The sequence below is a fragment of the Stenella coeruleoalba genome, assembly GCF_951394435.1.
Source record: "Stenella coeruleoalba genome assembly, chromosome: 3".
Lineage (NCBI taxonomy): Eukaryota > Metazoa > Chordata > Mammalia > Artiodactyla > Delphinidae > Stenella > Stenella coeruleoalba.
In genome coordinates this window covers 61,757,650-61,771,364 of record NC_137148.1, presented here as the reverse complement: position 1 = coordinate 61,771,364, position 13,715 = coordinate 61,757,650, and the positions used below count along the sequence as shown (strand labels likewise).

General features: G+C 34.4%; 1 protein-coding gene across 3 annotated transcripts in view; it reads right to left on the bottom strand.

Moving 5' to 3' along the window:
* The window catches only part of SCAMP1 (secretory carrier membrane protein 1), a 105,525-nt gene that overhangs the window by 50,191 nt on the left and 41,619 nt on the right, over positions 1–13,715 (bottom strand). For all 3 annotated transcript variants that reach the window (XM_079918098.1, XM_079918099.1, XM_079918100.1), the window contains 4 exons: positions 10,508–10,606; positions 9,133–9,241; positions 6,819–6,947; positions 2,406–2,565 (listed from right to left, as the gene is read on the bottom strand). In XM_079918098.1, the coding sequence (XP_079774224.1) occupies positions 2,406–2,565; positions 6,819–6,947; positions 9,133–9,241; positions 10,508–10,606 (497 nt within the window). The remainder of the gene's footprint in view (positions 1–2,405; positions 2,566–6,818; positions 6,948–9,132; positions 9,242–10,507; positions 10,607–13,715) is intronic.

The window sequence follows — 13,715 nt, the reverse complement described above, 5'->3', positions numbered from 1 at the left end:
CAAATACATCATTAGCCAGAGAAGAATAAAACTTGAAAAACTTTTAAAAAGCACTTTAGCTTCACTCCAGAGTCTGATTAATAAAAACTAAATGCTTTCAATAACAACTTGGTTTAAGAAATATGTGCATCTGGCCTAAAAGATTTTAGTTACCCATTTTCTACTGACGTAATATGTTCAGATGCTTGTGTTTCATTTCTTAATCATCAGTCTTGAAACAGAATATGAAACACTTGCACATCCTGTGACTCTGCCCCTTCTCAGAAGGCAGTAATCCCTGTCAAAATTGATCTCAAATAAAGCACTTACGTGAATACATAAAGTCTATTTAAAACCCTGTGTTTAATAGAAATAATCATATCCAATGTATCTGGTTTAAGATTTCCATATTTAAGGGAGAAATCTGTCATCAGTAGATGTTTAAAAAACTTTACCAGATACTTCAGAAGAGACTTAACAGACCCAGAAACCACTGGCAATCTGGGTGAAGAAAATGCCAAAGTTATACACTGAGAAGGTATATTAATTAATGATTTAAAATACTTTCAACTTTCCCCTAAAAAAACTATTCCTCTCAGTTCTGCTCCAAACAGTAAAGCCCAGATAATTAACATATTTGTGATACATATACTCTAAAGGGTTGAGATGCAGCTAAGAATTTAGCCCAGGGGTTAATAATGCCAGAAGTAAAAATGTTCCACAAAGCATTTTTATTTCCACTGGCAAAGAAAGGGAATAAAAGGAACCAAGTGACTTCAAGTGATAAATGGCAGAAAACTGGCTTTTTATAGTTTGTTCTGGCTACATTTGTCACAGAAGACTTAAAATTCAAAGTCTCTAGTTTCAGGTCATTTTCAAAGTCCCAAAGACATCCCCATTCCCACCCACAAGCATCATTACAGATACACTGGTAACACGATGGAAGTAGGCAAGCAGAGGCCACATGTCAAAAAATTAAAAAACTTGTGAGCCAGACTTAGATAACAAGGAAAAGAGCAGCAGTAACTCTCCTCCTGTTCACGCAAGGAGTAAATAGGTCCCTTTTATTCTTCTCCAACCTACATCTATAGGGGTGCCCCTCCCCATTCCTTGATAACCAACCTCTCATGTTCCATTAGATCCAAAGATTTTCCTCCCTTTCCCTCCTCCCATCTATTTTCTTCCCTTCATTCCATTTCTAACCAATTTAGTTTTCTGTTGAATGACATCTTTTTTCTCCAAATTCCCTAATCTTCCCCCTTCTCCTTCTTTTTCGTTTTCTGTTTACCTATCTGCGTTTCTAATTTCATTTGGCAGGGCTTTGGGGGATGGGGGTGGTGATACACATTCTGAATAATCAAAGAAATTTTTTGTTCAAATAGTGAAAAAAAGTTAAACAACTGAATGTGGCCCTCTAATTTCCCTAATATATCATCTGCACAATACATGCCTATTTCCTAGTAATGCTGCTCCTCATACATGAGAGCTGAAAGAGGTTTATTATTCATAAATGAGTTTACTCAAATAAAAATAAGTTGATAAACAATTGAATACATGGACTCATCTAGGGCTATCATCTAAATCAGCATCTCCCAATGTTTATTTCCTAAAGCAAGAGTCCAACAAGGTACTCAACACACACGCACAAATAATGGTTCCATGGTCATATCACAAAGCACATGAGGCTCTTAAAGAAGTCTAAGAAATTCTGAAATGAAGAAACTTATTTAATTTTATTATCCCACTGTTCCCAAACTTAAGCTAATGAACTTTTTTTTCTACAACACCTAGTAATACCCCACAGAACACGCATTTAAGAAATGTTAATCCTAACCGTTGATTAAAATATACCATGCAAAGTAGTATAGTTAATCTTATAGTCTAAACAGTTTTAAAACGTTACTGCATTTTGAAAAACCAAAAATGAATTTCCACAGAAAATAATTACCAACTTGCCAGGTGAAAAGTGACTCACTTTAAATATCACATGTATATTCACCCTACCTAGGCTACCTAGGTTCATTTAAAAATTAGGCTGTAATCACCACTCCTGATTTTTTCTGAAGGGGAGAATAAAAAGTAAAATTTTCTTTAAAGTCAAATGTATCATATGGAATAGAATCTTTTACAAATACTAAGACCTAAGATTGTTCTCATTTTTCCCTCATTCATTTTCATGTTTGATCTTTTTCTCAAGTGGGAGAAAAGAATGGGATATTATTTGTTACAAAGTCAAATGAATACAAGAGCATGTTATATACGGACTTAATACACAGAGATGTTATATACGGACTTTTCTGAAGGTATATTATACAATAATAAAAAATATGAAAAATGAAAATATGTCACTTTTCCCTTTAAGGTGTACTACAAATTATTTACTTCACAGGTTTTAAAGAGCATATTTTAAAGTACACACATTTTACCTGAAAGCTCCGTAAAGTGGTCTGTACCAACAGACAAATGAACAAGGAGTAAAAAGCAAGAACCACAGGATACTCAATCCAAAATCAACCCCTCTTGGAGGATCAACACAAAACCAAGCCAAGCATCCGAAGATATTTAGAAACAGTGTTACAGCATGGACTGTGGAATCAAAAAACAAAATAGAAAAGAAATGTTTACATTCAATTTATGTGTTCATTCAACAAAAATTATAAATGAAAAAATACTTCCTAAGAGCAAGTGTATTCTACCCCATGTTTCCATTTAGTATTTTTCAAAACATTGTTGCTATTTCTTACATGTCTGATTTGAAAACAGAGTATTCACAGGTAGAAGAGTCCTAATACATGCACTGTTTGGCAAAAATTCTTTTGGCCCTCTCCTAATGGGCAATTACACAGCTAAACCAGAGACGCACAACCTTAAGGGGTTCTCCCCTGGGAAGGAAACATGTGATGACATGTGATGTGTCTCTTGACTCAAGGCCCAAGCAGAAAAATAGTGGCTGCCAGGAAAAGAACCGGGACTTGAGAGGAAAAAGATCCTACACTCAGAACTATAATTTTTACAGAATGGGGCTGCAGGCTCCTCGCAGTGTGAACTACACAAGAGAAGAGAAAATAGAGACGTGCCCTGCGCAATCTCACTGTAACATTTTTAAGCAATAAAATTAATTCGAATCATTGGACTAAAAATACTAACACAGCAGAAACTTCCAGTGACTATACAGTCAATCTATAAGGATTATTAACTCATCTTCATAAAGCTGTCCACTTTTTAAGGTCCTGGGATTAAAAACAATGTTCTGGTAGGGGATTACACTAATTTAAAAAAAAAAAAAGAAGTTTACTATGATGCACTTTACCTGCTGTGGCAGATCTTTCTTTTCGTTAACACAAATAGATCTTGGCAAATTCTTCCTGTACTGTTAGTAATTACTTTCCCTGACAGACCAAAACCCAAAAATCTGAGTAACATCTAAGGACACCATGATCCTAAAGAACAACATTTACCCATTATAATTAATAACTTTTTAAAGAATTTTTTTAATTTATTCACAGGCTGAATTTATTACAAGAAAGAAATTATTTCAAAAGTTAAAATACTGTTTAATGTAAACTACCAATACAATAAAAATATACAAGCCACTACTTTAATTAAAAATAACAAAGGGAAAACCAAGTGAATGTAAATTTTAAAAATCAACATACATTAAAAAAAACTTTAAAATCTCTTTAAATTATTAATCAAATAAAATTAATACTTAATGAAACAAGGTATAAACACATTCTAGGATGCCTCTAAATTTGCTCTCATCTAACAACCAGATAAACACACACACTCCACAGAAGGAGAAAGAGCTCCAGAGGAGGAATGAAAACACCTGGGTTATAGTGATATAATATCGAGCTAATCAACCTCTGTGCATTTCAATTTTTCAGCAGGAGAAATGCAGGAGGCTCTTCCAGCTTTAAAATTCCACCCCATTCTACTACACAGGAAAGACTTACTTATTCCCATTAGGATTTCTAACTCATGAAAGCTAGCTTACTAATAAATTTACTCAAAATCCTTCACCTCGAAATAAAAGTAGTTCTGTTAAGGGCTTAAAAACAGAATTCAAGAGATTGTGAGATATTATTCTGTAATATTAAATGGCATCCAATTGCCTAAAAAAGTTTTAAATGTTCAGAACATTCTAACTCAAATTTCAACCTCCAAAGAAATAACTTTTCAAGGTTTATCTCCTAATCTGTTTAAGAAAAAAAAGACAGACTATATCGGTATGAGTATTTTAAAGTTCACAAAAATTCTTCCAAGTATAGATAAAAATATCAATTAAATTTTGTGTAATCTATTAAAATTTTTTCTATATGTGTTTTCATAGTAACCAACAACCATGATCAATAATAGGTCATTTGTTTGTACCCCAATGAAGAGGAAGCATCTAGGCCTACTTACTAAACAATCAGTACACTTACATAGAGATCAAAAAACACATAGAAAGGCAAGGTAATGTGAAATGCATGATTCTATGTTGCTAATTTCAATCCAATTCCAATCCACTTGGTGGATTCCAAGTGTAGGTAAAACACTAAAGAAAATTTTAGGCCATTTCATTTACATGATTTCCAAGTTGAATGACCCTCCTTCTTATAAAATTTCAATTTGCTTTATTAAGCACTCAAATCTGGTATTAGTGGACCTAAATTCGCAACTGTCACTAGAATCTAAATTTGCAACTATTACTCTTCTTGCTAAGTTCTGCATTACAATATAGATACCTAAAATAAACAAATTTAGGACAATATATTATCTTCCTCACTAAGTGGTCTTTAATGTAGCTGGATATTTTTCTTTCTCTTTAAATTCAAGAGTATACTCAAAGAGGTTGAGATTCATTTCATAGCGGTATTTCTAATTGCTTCAGTTCCTTTAGAGTGAAAATTATTTGCTTCAAGTAAGGTAACTTTGAAACCATAACTTCATCATATTTGGGTTTAAAATGTAAATTACTTCTTTATTTTGGTACTTTGTAGGTGGTATAACATGGAAATCTAGACGCTGGGATCTAGAGTCAAGCTATCCAACCCCAACCTTACTTGCTGTGTAATCTTGGACAAGTTACCTCAAATTCTCTAAGCTTTAGTTTCCCAATCTATAATACTAGATAATATAGTAGCTGCTTCATAACATGGTTAAGAGTTAATAACATAATGTATATAAAGTGATTAGTTCTGTGCCTGGCACAAAGTATTGATAAATCCTCCATAAATGTTATCTCTTGTTATAATTATTAGTACAATGTGAAAGCATCAGTCAACTCCAAAATCAGTAACAAGATGACACTTCTTGAAAATAATTTATTAAAACAACCTATATTCTATGAAATTTAGAGATAGTGCTGAACTAGCACTAGATCCTACTTTGTTCCAGGTAATGCTTCTTCAAATTGGAACCTTAACTGGATGGAATCTTGAGCCCTCTTTGAATAGTTAACAGATCTGCAAACTGAATAGGGCTAGGAAAAACTATAGCCAACTATATTATTTCTAAGAACCTCAGAAAGTTATATATTTCTAAGACAAAACAGACCTATTTTGAAACAATCAGCATTGGTAAAGCAGTTAACCATTCAGTTAAAATTAATCATCTTCCCCATTCAATCTCTATTTACTAAATTCCTTATAGAATTTTCTTCCAACACCCATCTCCCCCATTTAAAGTGTTTTTTCACTAAAGTCAAAGAACTTATACTTAAAATGTGAGGCCAATTTCTGCTCATTAAGAAAATAATTATTTTATAATCTACATATATTTTATGATTTATTGATTAAATAAGAGTTGTTTAATATGGACATATATGAAATCAAAACCTTTAAAAATAAAAATATGTAATACTACTGACACTCAGGATTAACCAAAGAAATCAGATTAACAACATAACTCAAAAGAAACTAAGAGTTAAAAATGTACTATCCATAAGGAATCATTTCTCATATTCCAAAGCAGTTTCACAAATGTGAAGAATACTCCTAAAAGATTTTGAGGAAAATGATCTCATATATGTGGTGGAGGGAGGCTCCCTAATCATACAGTAAGAACATACAAATTTCCTCCAATGAGAGTTTACTCCACAATGTGTCCATTAACCCAGCAACTGTGCAGATGAGAAGTCATGACAGCTACCTCTCCTACTGACACAATGATGTTAAATGGGGCTGAGACTGCTGTTTGGAATAAAAATGCAACAGAATAAGTGGGAATTCTGTGTACATACAAAAAACTGGTAAAAGGTTGACATTTAGTTTGAATACTCCATGTGTCATAATTATATTCAAAGCAATGTGAACATCACAGCCTAAAATGTATGTCCTAACGTTCTATTTAATGAAACATCCTATATTAATTAGGCACTTCCAATAATAAAAGTATTCCTCACCACTTGAAAATGGAAAGTAAATTGTGCTCAAAGCTCTAAGAAAAATAGTTTATAATATTTCAATATTTTATGCCCCTTTTAAAAAGTCATAATGCTTTAATAGCCTTCATTTGCATAAAAATCATATGAGTAATTTTTTCAAAGCAAATATTGCCTCGATAACATTTTGCAGGGAGAAAGGATCATTGAAAATTCTACTGTATGATAGGGAAGTCCTTTCCTCAAAAGAATGCCAGTTCTCAATATACAGGTCTTCCTCAGCTAAGAACTTAGATTGTCACATAGTATACAATTTTGACACACCTAAATACAACATGATTCACTCAAAATTAAAATATCTATAGGAAAAGACCAACTTATGATACTACCTTTATATGAGTTTTAAAAATGTAGATTTTGAGAATAAAATATAAACTTTTTCAAATAAATATATAATTTGTTCTATACTCACACATCCATAAGTAGTACATAATCTTTACTGTCTTTTGGAATTCCACAGGAATGTCTACAGAAAAATCCTGATAGAAACAAGGTCCCACAGGAAAATTGTCAGGAAGAGGTGGCCAATTGTTTTTTCTGCCTGCAAATAAAAAAACAAAGTTATTTATATAAGGACAAATATGTGCTATTCTTTTTGCATGTAATTATTTGTTTCATAATAAAGAAGAATATTATCTATTCTTTTAATAGGTGTTTCAAAAATATAACACTGTATCTCTACATTCCTACAACTCTGAAAACCAAGCTTTTTATTTTTAAAACTTTTCCCAAAATATCAATTTAGAACTCATTACATGGTAAAATAATTTTCCAGTGTCATACCACTTATGTAAGTTGAAACAAGAAAAGAAAAAAGAGCACAGGGACATATCCTGTGACTCTGCCCTAAAAAGAGATTTATTTCAAAGTCCCAAGACTCTGGCTCTCACATGAAGGCCATGAAGTTTTTAAGTCCCTACAGATTTCCTCCTCCACGTCTTCAATTTTTAAATATAACTCCTAACGCATGTGGAGAGGGAAGACCAGCTTCTGAATCTTTCAAAGTTTTCTACTGTTAACTCCATAAAGAAACATAAGATAACCAGTACCAAAGAATCAAATTTGGAAATCTCCAAGTCTGAAAAAAATAATGTCCAAAAGACACATGTAAGAAAAGCATAAAACTATGTGAAAATACAAAACAGTCATGAGAAAGAAGCTGAGGAATTATAGCACCTTCAAAAACCTAGGGAAAAAACAAATTCCATGTGTAAGGAGAGAAAATGTGTCTATTTAAAGAAACTAGACTGAAAATAAGGCTTGGGAAGTGGTGTGGGGAAATAAAAAACTAAAATTAAAGAAGTCAAAACATTGAAAACAGAGAGTAAAAATAGCGCCTAAAGGCCATTTTCTCATTTTAGATATTATATCCCACACTTACAAAGATTAGATTTTACATACTTTTTCATAGACCAGGAAATTCTTCATAGTGGGAAAAAAGCGTCCTCTATTTCTGATTCTTCCCAACATGTCTCCACTGTTTTATCATTCTTTTCAAACTACATGTTGTTCTTTCATTTCTCATACAAGTCTCATACTACTCGAGAAGCAGAGAATAGTAGTAAAGAACAAAGGCTCTGAAACTATCAATAGAAGCTCCTAGACACTTACTGGCTAGGAGGGCTTGGGCAACTTATCCAACCTGCTGAAGACTTTGTTTCTACATCTGTAAAGTGAGAAGAACTCAGCACCCTTCACAGAATTGTACTGAGGATGAAATGAGCTAACAGATGAAAAGTACTTAAGTGTATAACATACGGCAAGTCTCTTAATTTACCACACTTCATAACTACTTCATTTACTAAAACATCTCTCATAGAAGTAATTTGTATTAGTCAAAGCTAAGGGAACAGGACAGATTTTCGTTACATGTATTTCAGAAATATTGATCTCAATTAAACCTCTAGTTTCTCCTTTCACAGATGCTGTCTCTGATGTTGGAAGCAAGAAAATGGCCCAGGATAAATGTGTCCTCCTGAGGCCCTAGACTTACACATTCTAGGTTAAGGAAGAAATAGTTCAGTATCACTGAATGTTATCACTGTCCTAACATTGTCACTCCATCACTATCCAGACATACTCACAATGACTTGTCTAGTTCTCTCATCGCTTCTTACCCAGACACTTGCTAGCTTTCCCTAAGCTACTCCCTTGAAGTGACTTTTGGTAGTCACAGCCTGAATGAATTTCATAGGACATAATCAAAATTCACCACTTACTTATTTCTTTGGCATCATCAGAATACCCCAGGCTTCCTAGAGTCACCTCACCACAGAAGCTTTTTTTTTTTTTTTAAACTTGGTTTGACATATACGGATATACTTGTGAGGACAGGGGCAGATTAATTTGAAACTGGTCTGAATAAACCAGAAGTTAAGAGTTAAATGCAGTCAAACATAGGGCACACTACCATGTGCTCATAAAGCTTTAACAGACCGAGGTAAAGGCCCAAGAGCAGAATCAAAGACTCCTGACCTTACAATAAACCGAAATCATCATATTTGCATTCAGAGGCTAACACTGTTCTAATCAAAACACTATGTAAATCAGCCAAGATCAGAGAGCCACAGAGCATCAGGTAGAAAATCTGCCATGTCTGACCTCCTTGCTAGAATAACAGGGCAGAGCTTTATATCCACAAACCAAAGGATCTAGAGCTAGTGCAAAAGCTTAAAATTTTAAAGAATTTTAAAGTTATTTTTATTTGAAATTTCTTTGGATATTACCATGTTGACTGAGATTTTGCATTTCTCGTTCTCGACGATCTAATTCTGCTGCTTTTCTTTCTAGTTCTTCCTGGCGTTTAAGAAGTTCAGCTTGGGCCAAGGCATGCTCCTAAACAAAAAATAAGGGAATACATTGTCAGAAGTATAAAATACAGCAACATTTCTACTTCTGCTTCTACTATACTCCTACTTCTCTACTATGCTAGAAACCTAATTCAAATGCTCTTTCCACAATATAGGAATTCACTAAAGATTACAGTTTCAGAAAATATTATGGAAATATTTCGCCCATTTTGGCCTTTTGGTTATGAAAACCCACGGTAGAAATGTTGGGCCCATTAGGACAAGAAAAAATTCTGTCAGTAAAAGCAGTTAAAATTCTAAGGTAGGACTTGAGGACACAGGGAGGGGTAAGGGTAAGCTGAGATGAAGTGAGAGTTGCATGGACTTATATATACATTACCAAATGTAAAATAGATAGCTAGTGGGAAGGAGCCGCATAGCACAGGGAGATCAGCTCGGTGCTTTGTGACCACTTAGAGGGGTGGGATAAGGAGGGTGGGAGGGAGACGCAAGAGGGAGGAGATATGGGGATATATGTATATGTATAGCTGATTCACTTTGTTATACAGCAGAAACTAACACACCATTGTAAAGCAATTATACTCCAATAAAGATGTTAAAAAAAATCGTAAGGTAATTGGGAAAATGAAATTAAGGTGAACTCTGTGCCTAAACGAGAGTGAGGGACTGAGACAAAGAGAACAGCTGAGGAAAACAGACAGATGGAGAAAAGGGCAACTGAATTGGCTCTTATGAATTGGGTTAAATGGTACATAAGGTTCCCAATGCAGGAATATTATATAATATCTTATATTTTATAAGATAATGAAGTGAAAGGAGGATATGGTTAAGAAATTCTGGTTTATAACTCCATCTGACTTTACGTAATACCAGGCATCCTATTCATCTCCTTTTTTCTTGGTATTTTTGCCACCTCCTACTTCCTACCACTGTGCTTTGCTTAGCCATCATAACTCTCTTCCAATAATATCTATTGATATATCATTGTTACTTTAATGGAATTGTGCATTAAAACGTGAGACCAAAAGCAATAAAAATTTCTCTACATAAATTATACACCAAGATGATGAATGAATTCAATAACTGCTAATAATGGAGTAAAGCAAATGCTATAAGCTGAAAAAGAGGTATGAGTATTACAGGATTGAGAAGCAAGCTAAACCAGACTCAAAAGTGAGTTAAAAATTAAACAATAAGGAATGCACTATACAAAGAATTATTCTGCTCTGAAAGCAAATGTTATTGATATTGTAATTTCCAATATGCATTTACACATGTAACATGAACTAACCTTTGCAATCTGTGTATAAGCCGGATGTTCCTCTGTTGGTTTCATTATTGCTGGTTGTGTACTGGGTACATTAGGCATTTTCACATTGCCCGGTGGAGGCTAGGAAGATTAAGAAAAGGACAAATTACATAACATAGAAATCCAACTTCAACTTCTTTCAAAAAGTGTAACACTAATAAAAACCAAAGTGGCAAGAACTGCCTCACTTCCTCCCCTGAATTCTCATAATCCAGTGTGCAGTAAAGAGCTAGTGAAGCTCTTCATCTCCATTTTCTCAAGCTCACTCACTTCTTAACTCTTCAATGTGGCTGCTACCTCTGACACGACACTGTTAGCACTCTCCTCCAGAACACTATGCATTCAAGACAAAACAAAACGAAAACAAAAAACCTTCAAGTATGTTTTTTTAGTAAAATACAGATAGCACCAAACTGAAGAATTTACACCAAGGTTAACTGTCAACTAGGCTGTCAACTCTTCCCACCTAACAAAGCTATGTGCCAGTGCCCTTAAAAAGTAAATAGGAGAGGTCCTGGCAGAACCCCACTAATACTCCTTGAAAAGAATAAGAGGGGAGACATTAGGGAGATGGAAAATAAACTGCACAACCTCCACTTTGCCAGTGACGATCAACAGTACGTGAAAGTAGCTGCAAGTTCAAAAAGTAGGTAGATATCTACAAATCCATCAAAGGGGAATTGGTTAAATTACTATATATATATATACAATGCAGTCATCAAAAGGAATTAGTTAGTTCTACAGGAGGATGCCCTTTTAAATACTAAATGAAATAAAGCCAACTACAGAACAGCATGCATATGACCAAATTTTTTTCTTTTATGAACACACATTTGTATATGTCCAGAAAAATCTCTGGGATGTCTTAGCAAACTATCAAAGGGATTTGCACCTTTTGCTTTATACACTTCTCTATTAATTCCCTTCTCTCCCCATTATACTGTTTTTTTCAGTTAGAAAATAATTTTAAGCATTCTTTAAAATGGCCATAAGAAAAATAGGACAAGAAGAAAGGGAAAGGAAAAGAAAAGAAAAAAAAAGAGAGAGAAAACATACAAGCAAGCAGCTGCAAAGGGAAGTTCAAAGATCAGAAGAACTATTAAAGTCAGAAGACACCACCAATGCAGCTTGATTTTATTCTGACACAGCAAACAGCAGCCCTGAAAAGGAAGCCAGACACAACCAAAGATAGAAATGGAGTACAGCTGATTCTAAAATTCATATGGAAATGCCAAGAGCTAAGAATAGGTCAAACAATTCTCAAGAAGAGTAAGGTAGGCAAACCTATAATATCAAGACTTAATATAGTAATAAACAGTGTGGTACAGATGCCAAAGATAAGAAATATACCAATAAACAGTAGGGAAACAGAAACAAAACTTGATACCCAACAGAGGTCCACCACAAAACAGTGGAGAAATAATGTATTAGTCAATAAATGGTTCTGAGATAACTGGTTAACCAGATGGAACAATTAAACTAGATTTCCTACTTGACATTACATACAAAAATAAATTCCAGGTGGATGAATGACTTAAAAGTGAAAAAGCAAACTTTAAGCACTTTTAGGAAAAAAATATACATGAATATTTTCGTGAACTCAGGGTACATAAGAGCTTCTCAAATATAAGCTATAGAAATCTTTGTGTATCCTATCTATGATGTATCCCAAGTACCTAAAACGGTGCCTGGAACACAGTAAATGATCAATAAGTATTTGTAAAATTAAGGTTAGCAAGCACATAAACCATAAAGTTAAGATTGTTATTAAATTTCAGTATAGTTGAATCTGTCAAAGTGAAAAGTCAAATAACAGACTAGGAAAAATTGGTTATAATAGCTTTAACAAAAAGTATTGCTACTCAGAATACAGGAAGAACTGTTACAAATCCATAAAAATACAAACTACTAATAGGAAAATGGGCAAAATATCTGAACAGGCAAAACAAAGAAGAGAAAACAGGAATGGCCAATAAACATAGGAACTAATGGTTCAACCTCACTAGTAATCAAGAAATATAAAAAAACAGTGACATATCACTCATATCACTCATCACTGTATATACACAATGATGATGTATATAAAAATTAAAGCATATGATCAAGACAGTTTTTCAAATCAGTGGGAAAAGAAAAGATATCAATAAATGGTGCTGGGACAATTATTTAAATGTTTGGGAGAAAAAAAAATCAGATCCCATATCTTAACAATTTATTTGGAATAAATTCCAAATGGATTAAAGTTCAATGCAAAAAGAAAAAAACAAGGAAACTATAAAGATATTAGAAATAATACAGTACATAGAATATAGATGACTGGACTTCCCTGGTGGGGCAGTGGTTAAGAATCCGCCTGCCAATGCAGGGGACACGGGTTTGAACCCTGGTCCAGGAAGATCCCACATGCCGCGGAGCAACTAAGCCCGTGTGCCACAACTACTGAGCACTCTAGAGCCTGTGAACCACAACTACTGAGCCCGCATGCCACAACTACTGAAGCCTGTGTGCCTAGAGCCCGTGCTCCGCAACAAGAGAAGCCACCTCAATGAGAAGCCCGCGCACCACAACGAAGAGTAGCCCCCGCTCACCGCAACTAGAAGAAAGCCCATGCACAGCAACGAAGACCCAACGCAGCCAAAAATAAAATTAATTAAAAAATTTATAAAAACAAAAAATATATTCAAAATGTCAACCTCACCAGTAATCAAAGAAATTCAACTTTCACCTAATTTATTTTTTAAATGATTATTACCATAAGACTACTACCACATTTTGGGAAAGATGTGGTAAAATGGGCATTTCTCACACACTGATAATGGGAATATAAACTAGTTCATATAATAATCCTGGAGCACAATTTGACATCATGTTTAAGAGGCATTTAAGTATTTATACCCTATGACCCATAAATAGCTACTCTTTTCTTTTTTTATAAATATATATATATATTTTTTTGGCTGCATTGGGTCTGCATTGCTGCGTGCAGGCTTTCTCTAGTTGCAGCAAGCGGGGGCTACTCTTCGTTGCAGTGCACAGGCTTCTCACTGCATTGGCTCCTCTTGTGGAGCACGGGCTCTAGACACGCGGGCTTCAGTAGTTGTGGCACACGGGCTCAGTAGTTGTGGCTCGCGGGCTCTAGAGCGCAGCCTCAGTAGTTGTGGCACACGGGCTTAGTTGCTCTGCAGCATGT